Genomic DNA, 22,723 nt, shown 5'->3' on the forward strand with positions numbered 1-22,723 from the left:
TTTGTTGAAAATAAATGGACAGTTTAATAACCTTTGTTTGTTTGTTTTTGTTTAAAGTGGAATAAAACCAGCCATTTTTTGCCAGTACACTAAGAAAAGCCAAAACAGAAGGAATGGACAACTATATAAATGCATTAACTCGCTAGAGAGAGGAGTGGGGGTCAGGAGGGAAGGGACTGAGATGTTAGGAAGGAGGAAGTGAGGGGAAGAGTGGAATGAAGAAAGAAAGATACGAGGCGAATGTGGGCTCTAGGAGACGTTAATTTATTTGGTGGTTCTGGATAAAAACCCTCCCCGCGTGCTATAAGACTAGACTGGCCAGTGGTTTTTAGTTGCTGGCCTGCATTGGAGTGCCGTGATCGAGGGAGGGTGACAGGGATGGATTAAATGGTGGGGTGAAAGAGTAGTTTTCGGGGGGGGGGGGGTCCTCCTCTCATATCTGTTTTTAATATTTGTCTGAAGGGCAGGTACTATTCATGCTGTTGGTTATACAGAAGGGAAGTCGGGAGGCTGGGACTGAAAAAGTGGGACGAGGGAATGAACGGGCCGTTTATGTGTACGAAGAGGAGGAAGTAGAGAAGAAAGAGGAAGAGAGATAAAAGGAGGAGGAGGAAGAGGAAGAAGAGTGTGGGGATGGGTTAACAGTGAAGTGCGCTCTAGTTCTCTCCATCGCCGGCCTCACCCTCATCTCCCTGGTTTTCCGATGTCCACAGCTGCAGAGAGAGAGAGAAAGAGAGAGAGACATCTTTCAGTGTTGTCTTCCAGACTGCGAGGCAAAAAGGAAGGTTTGAGCATCTTCAAACGCTCAGCGTGAGCATCTCTAACAAGTGTTTCGTGATGCTGTCGAGTTATTTTTGGTAGTCTATCTTCATCTGCTTTTATTTTCACCATTTCTCCTCCGTTCCAGTTCACTCCAACTCCACTTCCCAGAAAGCTTTTCAACAACCAGGAGTGAATATACTGCAGCAGAATAGCTGCCACATATAAATACACAGATCTGCAAGGGGGAAACGTACAAGTCCTGATTCGGTGCAGCTCAGGAGCAGAAATCAATTCAGTGCAATCTTTTTGTCATTATTACGGTTTTAGAAATCCCTGTGTCAAACTCCCCTCATGATAATAACAGTTCAAGGGCAAAAACAGAGTGATAAAGAACAGCATTCTTTACTGAAGGCAAAAACATTTACTTCTGAGTTTAGTGGCTGCCAAAAATTGTTCTATTATTACACTTAATTGTAGCTTCTGGAAAGAACCACAGTATTAGGGCTCATTCAAGTACACTTGAGGTGCTTAAAAATGCACTAACACCAGCTGCAACGAGTTGATGACCAATTGATAATGAAAGAGCTACTCCCAAACTTAAAGGGTGACCTTTGAGGTGGTTTTCCCTTTGTGATAAATATAAATGGTGAATCTTCTAATTAAACATGGCCAGCGTTTCAAATAACGAGGTTTGGTATGTAAGAGTAATCCCTATAAAGCAGAAGCTCAGGCTCCAGGCTGCTATAAACACTCAGAGTGGTTCTCTTGGAGATCTGTACTGATGTTGAAGAGAGTGGATACCTGTTATCGGATCATCTGAGGCAGTGTTTCCCAACCACTTAAAAATGATGAGGTGTGCTGTGGAAGATTATTTGGTTCCACCTGATTAGTACTCTAAGCGATCAGCGTGAGTAACGGGCAGAACAATTACATTCTTCCTCTAGAGGGCAGTACAACGATCTGCTCTAAGTGGCTTGCCAACCGCCAGCAAAACATAAGACGACGGAGAACAAATGGCATAATAGTCATGCTGTGAACGCGGCGCTTAACAGCAACAGATAAATATTTGAAAAGAGAAAGTACCCGGGTCCTGGAGGAAATTTAACCCAGATGAAGGCCCTAGCCTGAGTAGTAGTCCAAAAAAATATATATTATAAAAAATTATAAAAAAAATATTTCTGCAACTATTGAATCCTAAAAAATAATCCTTTGAAATAAAGATTTGGTTGTACACTAACCAGCCACAATATTAAAGCCACAAAGTCTCATTTCCCACTAATCCTTGTTTTGGGAAAACCTTGGGTCCTGGCATTCATCTCAGAATGACGCTGATAGGCACTTACCCACCCAAATATTACTGCAGACCAAGCACACCTCTCATGGAAAGGGTACTCTGACAAGAGGAGGAGAAGAAGCAGCAAAAACTGCCCGAGGAACACGACAAAGAGATAGAGTCCAGTTCCACTAAGCATCTTCAGGATGAACTAGATTAAAACGCGGATCTACGGAGACCCCAAGGCTCGACCCACAGGACCCAGAGGATAAGCTGCCAACCTCTCAGTTATCGCAGGACAACCTCATGTCCATGTTCCAATGGTTCACAGTTGTTTTAGTGGCACGAAGCAGCCCTAAACAATAGATAGCAGGTAGTTTTAATGTTGTGGCTGATTGGTATATCACTTAATACACAGAGTGGGCAGAAATGCCAGATTAGCGATCAGATCAGATACAAACACAAAAACTGGACCGGATATCTGTGATAAAGAGCCAATCCATCCAACCAGCTCTATGCTCCTCTATTTATCCTGTGGCTTGGTCTCATTTATTCATTTGCTCATTTAGAAAAAAAGAAAACAAAAAAACCCCCGAACAAACAAAACAAAAACAACAACTTAGTAAATTTACTTGTTCAAGGGGAGCCTGGATCCGTGTTAAAAATAAGAAGAGATACAATCAATACCAGTGTTAATTATCCGTTTTCCTAACTGTGAGGAAGAGGCTGTAGCAGGCGATACAGCCAGCATATCAGATCGGAACTACAAACACTTGATTGGTGCATCCCTGGTAAGCGTGACTCTTATAAATGGTAAATGGCCTGTATTTATATAGCGCTTTTACTAATCCCTAAGGACCCCAAAGCGCTTTACATATCCAGTCATCCACCCATTCACACACTGGTGATGGCAAGCTACATTGTAGCCACAGCCACCCTGGGGCGCACTGACAGAGGCAAGGCTGCCGGACACTGGCGCCACCGGGCCCTCTGACCACCACCAGTAGGCAACGGGTGAAGTGTCTTGCCCAACAACACAACGACCGAGACTGTCCAAGCCGGGGCTCGAACCGGCAACCTTCCGATTACAAGGCGAACTCCCAACTCTTGAGCCACAATAAGTTTAAAAGAGAACAAGCAATGCTGTAGTATGTGTATTGTGCACACAAATATACTTCAACATTTTTATTTGTGGATTCTAGACGACCGAGCTTAAAGACTTAAATTTGCTGGCTGATGTGCAACAGTCAGCAATGTGTAAACGTTGCTGCATATGAATGAAAAACAATTCCACTCAACATATTCTTCTAATCATCAGTATCCTGCTGGCAGGTAGCATTAAATTAATGCAGCCTGTGAGTCTGTGATCATGGTATTATGATGAATCAGTCATCGACACTGTTGTTCTTCGCCATCGGATCCTGGCAGAAGAAAAGAGAGTAAAGCAAAACCTTGGCAAGTGGCTGCAAGCTGCATATCGGTGCTGTGTGCTCGGTTGTTGGCTGACACATAAAATAAAATGTGAAACAGGATTTAATGGCAGCTGGAGTTGAAACACTGATGTGAACTCTGATTTGCATTCTTGAGCTTTAGCAGAGTTCTGTCCCAACCATACCCAACAGGAAACCCGATATAACCGTGGCCTTGTGTCTGTGAATCTCATCGCATTTATGTCTTACACTCAACAATTACAAGTTGTGCCACTTAGTTGTATGCATCTCCTCTAAAAGACCTTTAATTATTTCTAATTCTAATCCTAAAACTCATCGAGTTTCAGTAACGACAGCTGTTCACAGGTATACTCACAGTGAGGTTGTCCCTTAGTAGCTGCATGATCAGCGTGCTGTCTTTGTACGAGTCCTCGTTCAAGGTGTCGAGCTCGGCGATTGCCTCATCGAAAGCCTGCAGGGAGAAGTTCACTGGTTAATTTCCTTCTGAAAACTTGTTTTCACTGAGACAAGCTTAAAAAACATGTATGAGTTACAGCTATATGAAAGATATAGCATATCCAAATTGAGGACAGCTCTTTAATATTAGCTCCAATAAATCTCACTGGACCAAATGGAACTTGACTCAAAGGTGTTTCATGGACAGGTGTGAGCCATTTCTCTGATGCTTCTTAGATCCATTAAGTAAAACATCTGCAGTTGCAAAGTGTGATATTTGGAAGCTGTTGCTATGAACCAACAACGTGCTGAAAGCAACTGTCAAAATAAACAAATCCACTGAAAGATAGCTGGGACACAAACGTAAAGAAATTGATCACAACCATGGTGGATGATCACAGGATCGTTTCAATCATTTCAATAGCAAAAACACCTTTCACACCAAAAAGCCAACTATAGAAAACTCTCCAGAAGGTAGACATTTCATTATCCCAGTCAAAAAATAAGGAAAAGACTACAAAGGAGAAAATACAGAGGTTTGTAAACCATTGCCCTGTAGAGTACAGGAAGCACACACCCAGCCGCAGATATCGTGGACGAGTGGTTGTTTTTGTTATTTAAAGTTCACTTGAAGCCTGCTGTGGGCATCTGCACTGAGCCTCATGCTCAGCGTTTGATTAAATTGTGTCAGTCCAACCCAAGCGAACCTAAAAAAGCCAGGCAAGTTCTGGAAGAGTGCAGATGAGTGAAGCAGAGATAACCTGTACCACAGGCGGAAAGAGAAGACTCTGAGCAATCCACATTCTGAACGATCGCACACTTGGACGCTAGACCTTCTGCTCAGATTCAGCCCAATGCAGCAAAGTTTGACTGTTGTGTGCTTAGCAATACACAATGGGTGGACAATGACCCAAAGCATACTTCAAAAGCAACTCAGGAGAAAGAAGGGCAATACTACGTAAATGGCTGACTGAGAGTAACGGCCTGAAAAAGGATCATAAAAGAGGAAACCCAGTGCTGATGGAGTCATTGGTTCCATATTTTAGCCCCCAATTCTTCAACTGTGAATTAAATCAGCTGATAATCTGCATTTCAACTGCATCCTGATTATTAATTTTCAAAATAAGGGTGGTGTATAGAGCCAAATTTGGTTTTAGCAGTAAATGGCTGTTAATGTCTGGGAGGAAGAGCTCAGGAGCTGGTGAGACTCCATGTGTCTTATGACTGTTAAATGACAGACTGTTCAGTGGAGGAAGGACCACATGTCTAATCTGCATTTCAATAAAAAACGGCAAAAATGCAAAAGTCAGCCATCGTACATGAGTAAATAAAGTATTAAAGACCAACCTGCTTAGCCAAAGAGCAGGCCTGCTCGGGCGAGTTGAGGATTTCGTAGTAGAAGACGGAGAAGTTGAGGGCTAGGCCCAGCCGGATGGGGTGTGTTGGCTGCATTTCCTTCTTGCTGATGTCGAAGGCATCCTGGTAGGCCATCTGAGAGTTCTCCACCGTATCTTCACAACACAAATGACCAGTTATCACGTGCTGTGTGAAAAGGTAAACAATCTTTTCCTTTTAAATATATCAGAGGTTCGTTCAGACTACTTACTCTTCTTTGACTCCCCAGAGGCCACCTCTGACAGGTATCTAAAGTAGTCTCCTTTCATTTTGAGGTAGAACACCTTGCTCTCCGCTTGAGATGCGTTGGGAATGAGGAATTTGTCGAGCAGGCTCTGAAACAGACAGATGACAAGTTTTTTTCCATTTTGCACTTATACATTACAGGTTGAGTATTACATAAAGACACACGAGTGGAAAAGTAAACAAACACCTTGAACACAGAGGGTTTTACTAATATTTCTCTGTCTATTTGCATTACGGCCTTTGCTAAAGCCAAACATGTGATGAATACAAACACCATTACCAACAGCTAAAGAATAAACACCCGAACCTCAATTACGCTCATTTAATTGACTCTCCCATCCTACACATTTAAATAATGGATGGAGGCAGTGCTTGTCGAATAGCTGAATAGCTTTAGAAATTCACTACCCCCATCCACACCTTTCAAATGCGGGATTACTGGTAACTGTATCTGACCATTTCCTGATGGCTACCTGTGCTTCTGCTGATCCCACCATTCCAGGTGTGTGTGTGTGTGTGTGTGTGTAGATAGATAAATTACTGCTAATGTTTGAAAACTGTAAAGCCTTCAATAAGTTTGACTTGTCTGAATACATCAAAAGGTCTACTTCTCTCAACACCAGTACTTTTGCTCATTTTTATCCAGTAGATTTATTTTAAGAACACTGCTATTCCTTAATATGCATGGTATATTACTGAGCTATGATGTTTTTCCCCACTAGCTGCTACTGCTACAAATGCAAATGTTCAAAGTGCTCAAAGTTTCCATGATGAGGTCAGTGTTTGGACAAGTAATCATGTGAGCCAAATGCTCAACTTCACTTTGGTTTTTTCCTCTCGCCTCTGTGTGATCTCAATAAAAGCGGCAATCTCCCACCCTCATACGATCGCTACCACTCTGGTAGTGAGTACAGAAGCCCCGCCCACCTGATGTTCAAACCTATTTATGAGGAGAAGCCAATCAGAATCAGGAGGAGGAGAGCTAGACCAGCTGGAGTCAAAAAGAAGAGGATGAAGTGAGGGGCTCTGCCAGTGTAACACGGATGGGGATTATTTTGAGCTGGAAATCCTGCAAAGCCATTCTACTAAAGCATGAGAAAAAAAAAAGTGGAGCTAGATATGGGCATGGTGGGTGTAGTTAATTGTGTTTTCTGTATTATCACATATATAAGACTCCTCTGTGCGAAAGAAATAAAGCTGTTTCCCAGTGCCTTGGGCCACCTGCGTATTAATGTGTTCTTTGTCTGAAAAGAAGAGAAAGCCAGGTTTGCTGCTGGGGTGACACCAACTTCAAGCATGTGTGTCACGGTTCACACCACTGTTGCTGTCCTCATCTGATCGTTTAAAGAAGGGTTTTACTCTGACCATGTGATCAGCTCTCACTTTACCCCAGAGCCTCTTCCTCACTGAGGCCAGCTTTGTTTCAGTGATTACATTGAGTCTGTTTTAAGCTGCTGACTCCAGTAACCTGTCCTGGGAATGTCATGTAGACATGATATAGGGGTGGTAGCCATTTTAACTTTAGTCACTTGCACTTGGCACTTTGACTTCTGAGCGAATACAGCGAGGAAATGCCTACATGTGATCCTGAGCTGAACTTCCGAGATGACAGAGCAACTAAAGAATGATTTGCATCTTTTAAGTGGTTCCTGTAAAAGGAAAAATTAGTCACAAAACAGAATTTAAAAGAAAAAAAAAAAAAAAGAGAGAAAGAAGCTGATTTTCCAGTTTTTCTTCTGGCGCTCCAACCAAAACTGAGCAGTGACTGTGGATAAGTTCAACATCAAAAACAGAATGAAGAACATGTAATTTTTTGCAAGCCTTTGGCCATCGATGACTTTGCACAAGGTTAGCGAGTGCTCTGTCTATTCCGCATTTCAAGTTTGCAGCACGCCTGTCCACCCCCCACAGCAGTTGCTAAAGCAGGTTACCTACGTTTTATTTTATCAATAAATACACATAATTTTAAAATGCAGAATTCATATTTCAGCTTACAACAAAACACTACTCTTGGAGAGCCAATATGATGCGATATGATGATCCACTGTTCTAGGTCAGGGTTACTGACATATTTTTCCATCCCGTGAATGCATCAAAGCTCTCCCCTTCCAAGCTTCCTGCTGCTTTAAGGACAGCATGTCTCTACCCATCCTTTTCTCCCATCAATTCTACAGCACCACATCACTGCGGAGGCTTGAAGATGGTTTGACCTTGAAGATATTATTAGAAGTCTGCTCATGCGCTAAAAAATTTGAGCTGCTTTGACCTCGAGCAATTTATGTTCTAGCCCTGTCAGGACCTGACAGTGAGGCCTAAGTCATATTTATTGCTACAAGTGTTTAAAAACAAAAAAACAACTGTAATTTCTCACAACACTTTAATAGCTTCTTTAAAGTGACATTTGCACAGCTGAGTAAGGCCTTTATTTATACAGGAAGCTTCACCGAAAGTACTTTCCAGTTGAGGCAAAAGTATTAATGTTCCAAGTGTTTGAAAACGAAAACAAATGAGGATACTTGAAGCCTTTGAGGTCACTTCAGGTTCAGACACAATTACTGTATTTTCCTTCAGCCATCCTTTATCTGAAGTCTGCACTAACAATAAATTATGAGGTTGGAGTGTGATGGAAAACAACTCACTCTGGGCTGCTGAAACAACATCAGCAGTTGGCTTATACCCAATATATTGGGTTGATTCTTTTTGGTACAATTTCACAGGTCACTTTTGTTATTATAAATTATATTTAAGAAGTGGGACAAACCGTGATTTGAAAAAATAGATAAATTAATAAATGTTATTCCAATTCGTTTGCCTAAAAAGTAAAAGATGCTGGGAGGAAACAAATCCCTCTGGTGTTACATCAGGAAGGGCATCCAGTGTAAAAACTGCCAAATCAAACATGTGGAGCTACCTGCTGGGAGCAGCCAAAAGTATCTTCTGTGTTTGCTCTTTTACAGGCACCATGTGGACTGTCGTTCAACTGATTCACATCGTTCAGCTTGATGGTTTTGAACCAAAATGACCCAGAATTCGATAATTGTATTCATTGACATTATCACGAGGAAAATTTCCAGCATATATATTAGGGGTGCAACAATACTCATATCGATATTGAACCGTTCGATACAGTGCTTTCGGTTCGGTACTCCTATGTATCGAACAATACAAAATTTTTAAATTTATTTTATCAACTTTTCTTCTGACGATGCTGTCTGTGTTGAGAGCTCAGTGGATCTGCGCTCGACTTATCCGCCTAGGCTGCACTGTCGAGCGCAGATCCACTGAGCGCAGCGCAAGCTAGCAAGACAGAAGCTAAGCTCGTTGCAACATGGCAAATTGAACCTCCCCCACCCTCATTCAGATCTGGCGTTTGGAACTATTTTGGTCTTCATGTGAAGCATGACCCTGAAGGTAAGCGCGTCATGGACAAAAGTAAAACAGTATGTCAGATGTGCCACGCAATGCTCAATTACATTGGTGGGAACTAGTGCGTTAGCGCAGTTTGCTGGTTAACGTGTTGACGCCGTCCAGCATCACGCACGGGGCGATCCGTGGTAGCTCGTTAACGGAGATTTGCCGTGTTGTGGCGTTAACGTCATTTCAACGAGATTAACGCTGACAGCACTAGTGGGAACACAACGAATATGACTGCACATTTACTCCGACATCATCCTAGTGCAAAGACAAGTGGAAGCAGACAAAAACAACAAGCAGGCATGCTACAAACTTTACAGAGTCATTTAGACATCCGTTAGCACATGATTCTCCTTATGGGGACCCGATATGTTTTATGCTGCTGAGAATATAGCCCAGAAGAACCATATAGTATAGCTTTTATTTTGGAAAGAGCCATTTCTCTGTAATAAACTCTTTTCCAAAGATGAGTGATTTCTTGATCAGGTAGATTTATTTTTTGTTTCAGCAACATTACATTTAAAAACTGTACTTTTGAATTAAAATATATTTATAATTTATTAAAAAGGCACGAACATTTTTTGTATCGAAAAAAATATCGAACCGTGACACCAAAGTATCGAACCGAACCGTGAATTTTCTGTATCGTTGCACCCCTAGTATATACAGGTGACTGCTGTATAAAAGCACACTTGCTCATTGGAAGAGTGACTACTAAGACGGGCAGTATTCAGGTGCAATAGTAGTGACACAGCATTGCATCCAATGATACAGCATAAGTCAAATGTAAGCACAAGAGTAAGCAGTTAGTGTTTTCCCTGGAAATTTGAAGTATCACATAACCGCTTGAATATTTAGCTTGACGGAATTTTGCCTCAAGTGGCGAAACATTTCCTCCATACTTGGCAAAGTGTGGTGGTTTGCTGGAAGTGGTAAAAGGTACATGTAGTACCTTAAAAAAAAAGCATCATCAGAAAGTGATACACAACTCTTGCTTTTAGACATGCTTGGGCTTGTCTCGTCATTGAACTCGAGGGAGTGTAAACTCAAGGCATTGTTATAGCAATGATAGTGCTATATAGCCTATTTTACCACGATTACTTGCAAGTACTTTATCGGAGAAACACTTTGCATAGCTCCCTGGGATTGTGCAGGACCATGATGTCTTTGCGCAGTAGTCAAGAGTTTCAGAAGAAAGAAACACGCAGTAACTGATATGAAGCTGCCTGGCTAAACATTTATGCATAACCTTTTCACACAAGATCATAAAAATAATCTTGTGCAAGAACAAAGTCCATGTGAGATTCAAGAAGGGTGTCTAGTCAATGGGGTTACCGCTCAATATTAATTTTCTGGGAGTACGCACCGTTACTGTGACTTGGCACTGCAGTATTAACAGCGCTGCTAAATGGGCAAGCTGTGTCATTTTAAGAACAATGGGCGGGGGGGTAATACACAGTTTAATCTGCCCACACCATCCCCCCTTTGGAGCACACGTGCGCGTGCACAGCTTCTTCTATAGAAAAGTGAACACAAATAAAATTAATCAAACGTGCCAAGCGGGGCAGCAAAGCAAAAAAACGAGAAGAAAATTAAAGCTTTGTTTGGCAGCTCTCTCAACAGCTGCCAGCTACGTTATTACCATCTCCACAAGTAACACCATGTGACAGCCAGAAGGGATCAACTACAGTGTGCCTTCCTTCACCATCTTCTGCCTTCTCTTAAGTATTGCCGTTCCTTCTACCATCACAACCATCCATTTTCTCCTTTCTTTCACTGTTTCTTCACAACTCCTCGTCCCCCCCTCCTCCTCCTCTCTGCCCGATCTTTCCCACTCTTGTTCATACCAGCACGTCATTGCAGATTTCTTGAAGTTCACCCTCGATCTTCACGCGGTAATCACGGGCCATCTGCTGTTTCTTCTCGTTCCCCTCCGTCTTCTGCTCGATGCTGGAGATGACGCGCCAGGATGAACGGCGTGCCCCCACCTATTAGCAAAGACAATGCAAACCAGAAGGAGTCACATTAAAAGACAGCATCTTACTGCATCTGATCTACAACTAAATGAGAGTGAATTTAAGTATATCTAAGGTTTATTCGGGGCCACAATGGACCTTTGATTAAAGCATTACCGTACATAACAGATGCCTGTGCATTTTCTTGATATGTTGGGTTTGGAGCCAATAAATGCAGAATTTAAATTACTTGAGCTTAAAGTACTGCAGCACTGCCCCTTCAAGAAGTCAGATACAAGCAGAGCTCATTTATTACATACTGCAAGTTGATTCAAACTACACATTGTGGCGTGTATTTGCTCTTCTGAAGAACTGACTATCAGGCTACAGCACAGGCTGATATCTGCACAGAGTATGCTGAATCTGAAGCAGATGCTGATTGCCCATCAACTGATGCGGACATCTGAGTAACCATGATTAAAAATGCAAATATTCAGGGTTGATTTTGGATAGTTTTGGTACATAGTTGGACATCAACAGCTGCAACAAATCAGCAGGGCACAAGGTCATTAATGTCATTCTAAAACGTTAGAAATCACAAGTCTTTTTAATCACAGCATCAAAACTGATGAGCTGAAATGAGATTACTGAAAATAAATTTAGATGAATAATGCTAATAATACTGTTTTTTTCTTTTTATTTCCATTTATCCCACCTTCATTGTCTTGTATCGTTTTATTAATTAATATCTTTTTTCCAAGTTTGTCACTGACTAACGGTTCACAAAATTAACTGCAAAACCAGACAAAACCCGTCTGAACTGCAGTGTTTTATTTCCTACGTCTGAACTAAACACATATATACTATCCACTTTGCTGCAGTTGCTGTTGAAGCAGGCAAAATCAACTGAACTGTGTACTACTTGGTGCAGGCAAGCTTTAAGAAAAGCCCAAATGATAAACAGAGCGGCAGTGCAGGAAAGCCTCGGGCTGTTCTTACATAATTTGTGCTTCAAACTTCAAAATCTTTACAGAAAAAAAACAAACAAACCACTAAATGTAAAATGCACAGCTAAGAACAGTCTTAGAGCTGAACGAGTTGGCATTTTAGTTACTGATTCTTGCCAAGATGGACTACACTATGCTGAACTTCAAAAATATTCGGCCACCCAAAACTTTTACAGTAAAGGTTTCCAAAGAAATCTCTGAGAATGATTTAAAGAAAAAAGGACTGAAGGGAGGGACACGTTTATAGCTGACATAGGTGCTATAAATGTATTGTTATCACTGAGCTGTGAAAGCGCTCTTTCTGCTTTTAAGATCATATGGGGTCAAAGAACACTTTCCTTGTATAATGTGTTGTGGTGACAAACTAAACATGAGAACAAAGAGACTCCTCTATAATGTCATAACACAGAATTTTATGGTTCCTTTTGTAAAAGATGACAGATTTTTACTTCGAAAATTCATTAACACTACGAGTGTAATGTCTCCAGAAAATGATACAATCTGTCAAATTAATCCATTATTATCGGCATTTTAGTTTTGAATATCGCAGTTACAATCACAATTAATTTGGTCAGTACAGTATTTTGGTGATTACCCAACACCATATATCATATAACTTGGAAAGACCAAAGCTATTATTTGAACTGTGAGTCATAGGAGAATAAATAACAAAAAAAATAAATAAAAATTGAAATATGAAGTGAACAAGCCTCATGGTCAGGAGTAAATCTGTGCTTTTAGCTATAAACCTTTACTATCAAAAGAGCAAATTTGGAAGAATTTTGACAAAATATTCATTTTCATTTTCACTGCAGAGCAGGAGCAGATCAAATATACTTGTAATCCAACAGTGTTGCCAGAGAAAGCAAACAAATCTCAGCATATACACTGTTAAATTCTCAATTTCCTATGCTTATCCAGCAGAGATAAGTGATAAGGATAAAAAGGAAAACCATTAATCATTCCTATATTCATCTAGCTTTTCATTGAAATCACAGGTCACCACTGATGATGGGCAGTGGCAGGTTTGCAACCTCTGCAATAATAAGGGGGATACAAAAAATAAAGCTATTTTTAAAATGACATTTTCCTATCAATAAAAAAAAAAAAAGCAAAATTGTATCGACCTTTCAGTTAGCTGAATTTATAATAGTATACTCATTGTAAATGACCTCTCACGGCCCACCCGTAATACTTTCACAGCTCACCAGGGGGCCGTGGCCGACACTTTGGGAGTCAGGGATCTACAGGTTTGCGGGGAGGAGAAGAATATCAAAACAACCCACGCACAAATGATAAGACTGATAGCATACCACGTTCTTGTAGGCGACAGAGAGCAGGTTGCGCTCCTCGTTGCTGAGCTCTGCGCCCTGCTCTGTCACAGCCTTCATGGCAGCCGCCATGTCGTCATAGCGCTCGGCCTGCTCTGCCAGCTTGGCTTTCTGCACCAGGTCGCTCTTATCCATCTTTTAGACTGCAAGAAGAAGGAGACCAGAGTTAGGACTTCACCGCTGCAGCTCTTCATCTTTGACCAGAAACGATACAGAGATAGAGAGCTTGTGAGAAACAGGTGTGGAAATCAGCGCTTTTAATAAGAGCAGAACATATCGAAGAAGCTGAAAGAAATAGCAGATGTGATAGCTAGAATACTGCACTTGCAGGTGCCACTTTGCAAGAAAACAGGAACGTGTAAAAAGCTGGTCGACCCACTAGCAAAGAGAATCCACATCATCGCACTTGGCGCATCCTAACGTCACGTACGACAGTGTCGGATATACTGGCAAAGACTTAATAAAATGTCTCATAAAATGTCAAAACCTCAATTGCAGCGAAATGGCTGCTCCCCGTTATTTCATCCCCGAGGGCTGCTCTACTCTCCAGATGAATCTGTAGGTCTAAGTAGGCCACATCATCGCCTTTTATATCTACACCATCACACTTTGGATTTGCCACAATCAGCTTTAAGCACTTAACCATTACACATTTAAACTGCTAATGAAAACACGACTACACCATCACGGCAACAGTAAAATGTACAAACACATTTATACACAAAGCAGCCTTAGCTGCTAGAGTTTTAGCTCCGTCACCAGTTATCTACCAGAGGGAAATTCAAAACTAGCTCTCTGTTCAGTTTTAGCATCCTTGGAGCTTACCTGACCTCTCACCTCGCTGTGGAAGAGGGTTTCCCTATGGAGGGCAAAAAAAATATGAGCTATGATAAATGCCACAAGCAGAGGACTTTTATTTACTGTACTTTTCTCACATTTCCCACCATAAATAAAACCAAATCTGAGATTTACACGTTATTTTTTGACAGATCTGATGTCATTAACACATCATTAAAATGGTTTCAAATTCATTCTGAACCAAGTTCTAGTCTAATAAGAGTATTACTGTCATTAACTCAATATCAAAGATGAAAGCAGGCCACAAAAACAGACATCTGAATTTATTCGGTTATTCTGAGCTGCTTTCTGCTTAACACTGGCTTTTATGTCAGTTGCTCAGATTTTAAATTAAAGAGCAGGTTGTAAAGTATCTTTAGATCTGGCGCCTATAAAACATTTTTAGCACTCACTTGGACTTTTTCATGTGTTTTTCCAACAATGACTCACTGCAGATACAATTAGGCTTTGCTGTCAACAAATCCAATTTCTGCAATTCGGCCTGTCGAGTCGACTTCTAGTCGACACAGTTTTGGCACCGATTTCAGTCTGGAACTGTCGATCAACATTTCGAATCAGCACAGATCCGATTTCTCCCTTATTGTTCTTTCCAACATTCTCAAACTGTGGCATGTTTCTGTGGTTAGTAATTTTCTGGTAACTGCCACAGTTTATTCATCAGATAGAGATTACCATTCTAGGAGATTTGTTTTAAGCATGCGTGGACATATTTTTGAATTCTTTCTTCTGGTCAAAAGCAATTCTCCCAAGACTTACCATAGCAAGAAAAAACCTTGACTATTAAAACTTACAGTTTGTATACATTTCAGATTTTTTACACAAAGTAGAAAAAAAGGATCCAGATGGATTTCTCTATTGATTTGCTGCTTTCAATATGCAGCATTTTGGGATGAAATTGGAACAATTAACTTCTACCCTAAATAGAACAGTTCCATTTCATGAGTAACACCCGTTTTTGTGCAGTGAAAAAGACATTCCTGTGTAAAGTAGCGCCAAAGCTGGGTTGTTAGTGGGTTTCCATAGACTAACTACATGCTTCAAATACTTAACACAACTGCTCTACCTGACTTCTTTTTTTTTTTGGAGGGGGAGGGCATAGGATACCTTGTGCTTTGGGGGTGGTCCTGCTGGAAGACCCACTTCCTGTTTGTGGACAGATATCCTCAGATTCCTTTGTTCCAATTGAAAACTCATTGTTCCATTAGGATCTGGTAGAGCCAAACCATAACACTAACACGTCCAACGTGTTTTACAGTAGGGCTGCCACGATCAGTTGACTAGTCACGATTACGTCGACTATCAGAATCGTCGACGACTGATTTAATAGTCGACGCGTCGTTTGAAGCTTTGTAAGATCCCAAAAGACGCAGGAATAAGTAGTAGGATTTAAGAGTGTAATAACGGACTGAAACAGAAGATGGCAGCACTGCATGTCCAGGGATGCCAGCTGCCGTTAAACCCCGAAGAAGAAGAAGCTGTGCCCGGTTTCATAACTGTGTCCAAATTTAGCGGCCGCATCCTTTGGAGGCCGCATTTGTAGGCCAATTACATTACAGCGACGTGGCGAAGCCTGTCCAAATTCGAGGACTCCCCCAAATGCGTCCTTCATTTCCCCAGATTTGAAGGATGGGTCGCGTTTATCCTTCGTGGCCCAACCTATCCCAGAATTCATAGCGCAGGTCAGCCAATTCCAGTTTTCAACAATGGCGGCAGCTGCTTAGATTTAATATTACTCTTATTACTCTTTCTGGGTCACAAAATAAACTTAACATATTTTCAGGCGAGAATGTAGCTGTGCACGTTTTCGGAGACGTCTGTTACCCACCTGCTCAATAGCTAGAGGCTCACTAGAGCCGGCGAGAACAGCAAACTCCCGGCGCATCATTTTCAAACCCCCCCGAGGTCTTTCACTTCAGGTTAAACATGATATACAAGTCGCTCAGATAATTTAAAAATGTTATTGTTTGGCTTTTTTCAGAGTTTTATTTGTTCCTCAGTAAATCGGTTTGGCTGAGACTAAAGTTACAGTTACACAAGTTTTTACACAGCTGAATAAATGTCAAACAGAGAACTGATTAAACAGAAGTGTGAAATGGTAGAGAATTTAGTCCAGTGTCCTGTCATTTTACACAGAAAGAACAGACGGCCGAGTTTATTAAACTCCGAGACAATCTGCAAATTTGATTAAAAGCTTAATAAACTATCATCTTGTCTTTATTTTTAGTTAGCACATACCTTAAACACGTCAAGCTGTAAGCTAATGATAGTTATATAAGAGCAGATGCATGCTGGTGCAATAAGCTGTACGTTTTACGTCCAATAGACGCATGATCTGATTAGTCGACTAGTCGCAAAAATAATCGGTGACTAGTCGACTATCAAAATAATCATTTGTGGCAGCCCTACTTTACAGGTTACGTTTTTATGTTCTTTCTTCTCTCTGTCTCTCAATAGTCAAAAAAAAAAAAAACCTAAACAAAAAAATAAATAAATAAATAAAAAACAGCCTTTAGCAAACTCTTAGACAGCAACAGTGCAGTTTTTGGGGAGAAGTAGCTTCCTCAATGCATCCCAATGAGGGACAGTGCAAACCATTGTTGTTCAGCTTTCTTCTGGTGAGGTCTTCTGGAGAACAAAACAAGACGACGACTTTGGAAGACTAGAAGCTAATCTTTGTTCGCTTCTGACGTCTATTAAACTCAGTGTCTCATGCTCCTGACAATCAGAATACTTCTAACGATGCCCAATTTCTTTTTATAATAATCTTATGGAATATATAAATATAAATCCTGGGTTTGAAAAAAGCACCCAAAGGTAAAGTTCCTTTAACCTGAATTCCTTCTAATGACCAGGAGGCGGCGACTGGTCCAGCTGCAAAAAGAAGTCCAGTTGTGTACAAGCCCATGGGTAACTGACCTTTCAGCTCGCCAGATCAGTGACTTCAATAAAAACTTTCCCGATGAGTTTAGATTCTCAATCACTAGCTACAAGACCATTCTAAAACAGGATAATATCAATTTTGCAAATTACCATCCCCACTGGTGTCAAAAAGGAAGACAAGGCAGGGCACCTTAGAGCTCGCCTACCTTGTGATTCATGATAAGGTCACGCAATGTCACCAATTTCAATTTCACATCTACCCCTCGATCCCATGATTTGGTTTCGAAAACGCTTAGCTCAAGGCTTCACTAACTGCTGGGTGACATCGAGGCTACGTGCATCTTGCACGGGGAATTATATATCCTTCCAATAATGTGTTGTGAAGATCAGACTTTGAAATACGCTCATTACTGACGCAAAACTGGGCCCCCACACCTGGTTCAAACCTCATTGACTGAAAATATTTAACTCATTTTGAATCTTTCCTCCTTCGATAAATGCCTAGGTATAGTATTTCTCATTTATTTTAACTGGCTTTTTCTATTTAGTTTTAAAATGTGTAACCAAAAAATAATAATTCTTGAGAATTCTTTGGCCATATATATGCAAATGTGTCCAAAAAATGTCCATTAGCTTTAGAATTAAGCCATAAAATACAGACATTTTTGGTACAGTGATTTTAGCAGTCCTCCTTCCAGTGGTACAAGGTATTATGTCATTTTGTTTTTTCCCCAGCAGTGACTCTCACTTCTTCAGGCCAACCCTACTGCTGAACTGCGACTGGTAAAGCACATGACAATAGAGGACACGGTGTACACAGAAGCTATCTCAGCAATCTAAACAAGTAGCGCCTTCAAAGTTCCAGGTAACCTGCCTTACTAGTTAGTTCTCTTTTCACATGAGGAATGGCATTGTTTTGAGAACAGTGTGTTGTCACAGCAAAGGACACTTGAGGTTGTCTTCTACTGATAAGTATTTTCTTTAAAAAAAAAAAAAAAAAAAAAAAAAAAGCAAGCAGGAAAGAAAATAACCCAGTTGGGGCAACATTCTGTGTACTTTTTTCAAATCTTAATCTATGATATTAAAAACATGTAACAGTTTACCTCACTGCCACCAGAGGGTGCTGAGGCATTCGTGGAAACAACCCTTACTTATACTTGTCACATTTAAGTGGTTGTTTAGTTGCTTTAACGCTTTCCCTAATTTAATTCACTCAGATCAATATGCAGATTTCTTTGCACACTCAGTCATTTTAATTGTTTATGTTTAAGAATAAGCACAAACAATTATGCATAAGGAAGCATTTTTGGTTTTTGTTAGCATTTTTTTTTTGTTGAATGGAGCTCAGATTCCAGGAAAAATAATTTTTAAAAAAAAAGGTATTTTATGTTTATTAGTCAACCAAACAGTAAGTCAATTGGTTTCCTATTAAACTTACAAACTGTAATAAATAATAATATTTTTAAAAAATGACTAGCATGAGGCGCTAACACTTGTTTTTTAGTTGTAAGCAATCATAACTGCCAGTCTGAAAATTGGTATTTGTTAATAAATGAAAGGCATCTGCCAAAAACACACTTAAAGCCTAAATACAGTATCTAAGAATTTAATAATATAATCTATAGGGATGATTTAAAAGAAAATTCAATACCAGATTCTTATCTTTACAACAACTACTGTGAAAATATGAAAAAAATGAGTACCTCTAAACGTCACAGCAGGAGAGCGGACAAATCTAACAAACCTTCAGCTATTCATTCACAACTAAACGGCCACTCCTATTCTTCTGCTGAGTAATTAAAGGCCTCTTGACAGGGAGTGCACCAACAGCACGTATCGAGCGCCAATTCCAAGGCTAACAAGCAGAAATCAATTATCTGCTGATACTGAGCACAGTTCCATTAGTTTTCAAAAAAATAGTGAGACCATTATGATCATTATAAATTCAGAAGCCAATTCAGTCCATTATCAGGACACTTGTTGAAGGAAAAATGTAATCCCTCTAGATTCACCAGCGTTTTGTCGAGGCTGACACATGGGTAATATAATTGTATAATTGTTTTACATTGGCAAATCCCACTTTAACCAACATCAGAATATATGACGACTGGTGTTTTAAGTGTGAAATCCATACAAAAAACTTTGAATGTTTTTAATAAAAATATGTATTCAAATGGCATTCGAAGGTTAAGCCAAAGGAGCTGCAACATTTTGCAGAGTGGGTCCTGACAGGGTTGCCGTATTAAGGCAAAACATAATAATCATGAATATTTGAGTTAACTATACTCTTAATTGTCTAATAGTTATTTAAGATAACAGAAATCATTCATTTATAACAGGATTTGTGTAACTTTAAATATAATTATAATTTTTATAAAAAGGTTAACAATGTCAGGGACACAGGATCATCTCGTAGGAAGCTGAACACCAGTCACCTCCAGGCTGTAGTCTCTACACGCCTGAGATTGTACACAGGAAGAGGTAGCCAAGGCTGCAGTGGATTCTGAGGACTTTCATGGTTTGTGGAGCGACGGCGGGTTGAAGTCGATGACAAACCGGCAATTTGGTAGCGTGCTGGCAAAAGCTTACAAGTTTAGAGAGTCAAACCCTGCATACAACAAAAGGTTCACCTGCACAAACGTTTTAGAACTTTTATATCATCTCGATGGTCACCCAAAGTCGTCTTGGCTCAATTTGATCTAAACAGCGATTTTAGGGTGGGGCAAAAAGCAAACAAGGTCAAACTTGTTCTTGATTTATAATAAAAGACAAAACAAGAGCCTCATAGCAAGGGCAGAATTTTTTTTTTTTTATCCTATTTATCACAAAGCCAAAATCATAATTGATATATAAAACTGATGAATTAATGTTCATCACTGATGGTGGTCACAGAAACACATGATTAGGTGGTGACAGTGTTTGGCAGGGTGAAGTCCCCCACCACCACCTTCTATCATCACCAAATCTCCTATTCAGGTGCCAGATGCTGATGTACTTGTATTAACACGCACCACAGGAAAGCAACTTTATTTTTTTGATGGGACACCAGGACACAGACTGCAGTATTGGTTCCTGGCTATTATTTTGTTTAATGTGTTTCGAACATAATGCATATTAACAAAAGTAATGTTAACTTCATAATCCATCGAAATTTGATTCAAGACACCAGTTTTGCTCAGTGGGTTGAGCAGGCAACCATATCCCAGGACCCAGGTTCGTGTCCAATCCAAGACCCTTTGCTGAGGTCTTCTTCCACTCTCCTGTTTAATCTTCACTGTACTCTCCAATAACACTGATAAAACTAAAATACTAATAGTAGGATTTAAGATATAACATTGATGATTGATGATTTGATTTTGTTAAGAATGTAGGGTTCTGAAAACAACTTTTGTAGTGATTGTCATGGGAACTGGACACTGATATTATAGACATTTTATTAAAACCAATTAATTAAAAATTATATAAAAAATAGGACAATTTTTGTTCTTGTTTAGGAAGATGTGAGGATCATTTCTGTACGAAGTGTGTCAAACATGGTTCATTACTGTTTGATTGTGTGTAGAAACGATACTCCTACCTAACACGGCGTATCATTATTATTTTTTTATATATACAAAGGATAGAAATTATGTAATGGCTTGCATTACCTACAAACACTAAAACGGGGCTCCGCCTCAATTTAATTGCCAGGTCTGTCGTGCATCGTAATTCACACAGCTGTGTTATGACATATTAGCACGAGTTAGCACTTAGCATTAGGTAAAATGCCGCTGGTCGCGATTACAAGCGCATTAATGACGCATTGCTTTACCGCCATAGCGAGCTACACATCGGCTTGACATTGATCCAACTCAGTCCAAGCTACAATCGTCTGGCACACGACCAACATGCTTTGCATTTGCCGTGCTGTTATTGAACCACCTAGCTAAACAATTATCGTTAAAAAAATTTAAAAAAAATAAAAAAAATCGAGGGACACCATCTTCAGCTTTGGACCGACACACGCCCAACCGAGTAAAATCCATAATCTCGACAAAAAGGGTTTGACACGGACGTTTTTAAAAACGGCCTCGGGGCACGAATACTGAGGTAACAGCGCTGAGTCGGCCTGCTAGCAGTTACGCCCTCCTTGTCGCATTCCCCTGCGGAATTTTAAGATGGAGAGCTAGATTACCGCCAGCTAGCATGGAAGCTAAACGTCACAGCACGGCTGCTTACTGGCTTTAATGGTTAGCCTAGCCCGCTAAGGGGATCTGACCCAGTTCAATCTGAACGCCGACGAGGTTACACCAAAACTGGTAGCCAAATAATCTACGTAGTTTAATGTTTAATTAGTTCTATGTCTTCACTATCCTAATCGAGCTACATAAAATCGAAAGATCTTGAAATTTAAGTCGAATTTGAGGGGAGACTCCCAAGGAATATGGAGGGTGGGTTAGCTTCCATATCGTTTCACTACGCCATGACGGAGTTCGTTTAAAGACAATCCATAATCGCGATGTCTTTTCCAGTCCATGCTGCGAATAATGAGGCCAGATATTACGATCGTCATATGGCAGATAGCGTCTGCGGTTTAGTTTGTCGCTAGCCGCGGCGCCATGTAGCTAGCACTGACTGCTAAAATGTCTGAGCTCTCGCGACGGCTGGGGTTGCTAAGCTGTCAAAATGGCCAAACTTGGTGCCGCTTCCCCCCCCCCCTTCACGGGACCGCGGATCGCGCATGCATCGATCTCATTCTGGGCCTTCAAAATTAAAGATCAGTGGTATAATAACTGCATAAAGAGCAGAAGCAACCGCTCATATGTGTTTTATGGATTATTTCTCGTTATCCGGCCACATTCTCGGCCTAAACCCTCGCCCCCAGCCCCAGACCACAATAGGCACCTTCCGCCGCAGAGGCAGGCAATGGGGCTACCACTCGGACTGCTCCTCTCCACGAAAGACTGTGTTTACACTGTCTATAAGACGATAATCGAGTAATATGCTGGTGAACTCACATTTAAGATGTACTAGGAATCCCGATTTTATTCTCTCAACGATGTGAGTTTGTCAAGCCGTCCTCCGCTCGCTGCTCAGGGTATTCAGGGCAGTACCACTTCCGCCTGCTCTGACACTTCCGCTTCCTCTTAACCCCACCCCTCCCCCCGCCAGTATCCACGGCAACCGCGCCAGGGGGTTTCCTAAGCATCTTGCGAGGGGCTTTGACGTCAGGAGGGCCATGGCAACCGCTACAGGATGACGTGCGTCGGTCTCCGTGGCAACTGTCTCCCTGAGGCTGCTGCTGTCGTATCTGAGTTCGCCGTCGTGTCAGCTGACACAGCTCTGTGTGGGTTACACTGATTTATTTATTTATTTTTATTATTTTCAAGCATTTATACTTTGTAACAAGGAGTCCTGTTTCTTTCAGTACACCACCCACACAACAGTAGATCATCAGGTATACTGTTCTTTTACTATATATTTTATCCGCAATATAAAAAAAATGTCAAGATGAAGGCTATATGTCTTCAATATCTTCTTCATTCATTCATTGATGGTTTAACCTGTATCACCAGTCAACAAACTGTCTCAAAGGATCAACATATGGCCCATCAAACCCAAATAGGAAGGTGAAACTGAAAAATGAAACCAATGCATAAGTTCCACAAAATACAGTTCTGTTAATAGCCACACACATTCAAATCAGGTTATTTTTCTCATAGTTAGCAGATAATAC

The 22,723-nt window shown here is 40.7% G+C and overlaps 1 protein-coding gene across 1 annotated transcript; it reads right to left on the reverse strand.

Annotated features, from left to right (window-relative positions):
- ywhaba (tyrosine 3-monooxygenase/tryptophan 5-monooxygenase activation protein, beta polypeptide a) lies at positions 1-22,139 on the reverse strand. Its single transcript, XM_087840881.1, has 7 exons — positions 22,005-22,139; positions 13,252-13,412; positions 10,824-10,964; positions 5,528-5,651; positions 5,269-5,432; positions 3,842-3,937; positions 1-713 (listed from the first exon to the last, which is right to left on the reverse strand). Exons 2-7 carry the CDS (start codon positions 13,402-13,404, stop codon positions 657-659), a joined length of 735 nt encoding a protein of 244 aa, XP_087697007.1. The 5' UTR covers positions 13,405-13,412; positions 22,005-22,139; the 3' UTR covers positions 1-656.
- Positions 22,140-22,723: the final 584 nt, after the last annotated feature.

The sequence above is a fragment of the Neolamprologus brichardi genome, chromosome 5, assembly GCF_056152115.1.
Source record: "Neolamprologus brichardi isolate AB-2024 chromosome 5, ASM5615211v1, whole genome shotgun sequence".
In the NCBI taxonomy this organism is placed as follows: domain Eukaryota; kingdom Metazoa; phylum Chordata; class Actinopteri; order Cichliformes; family Cichlidae; genus Neolamprologus; species Neolamprologus brichardi.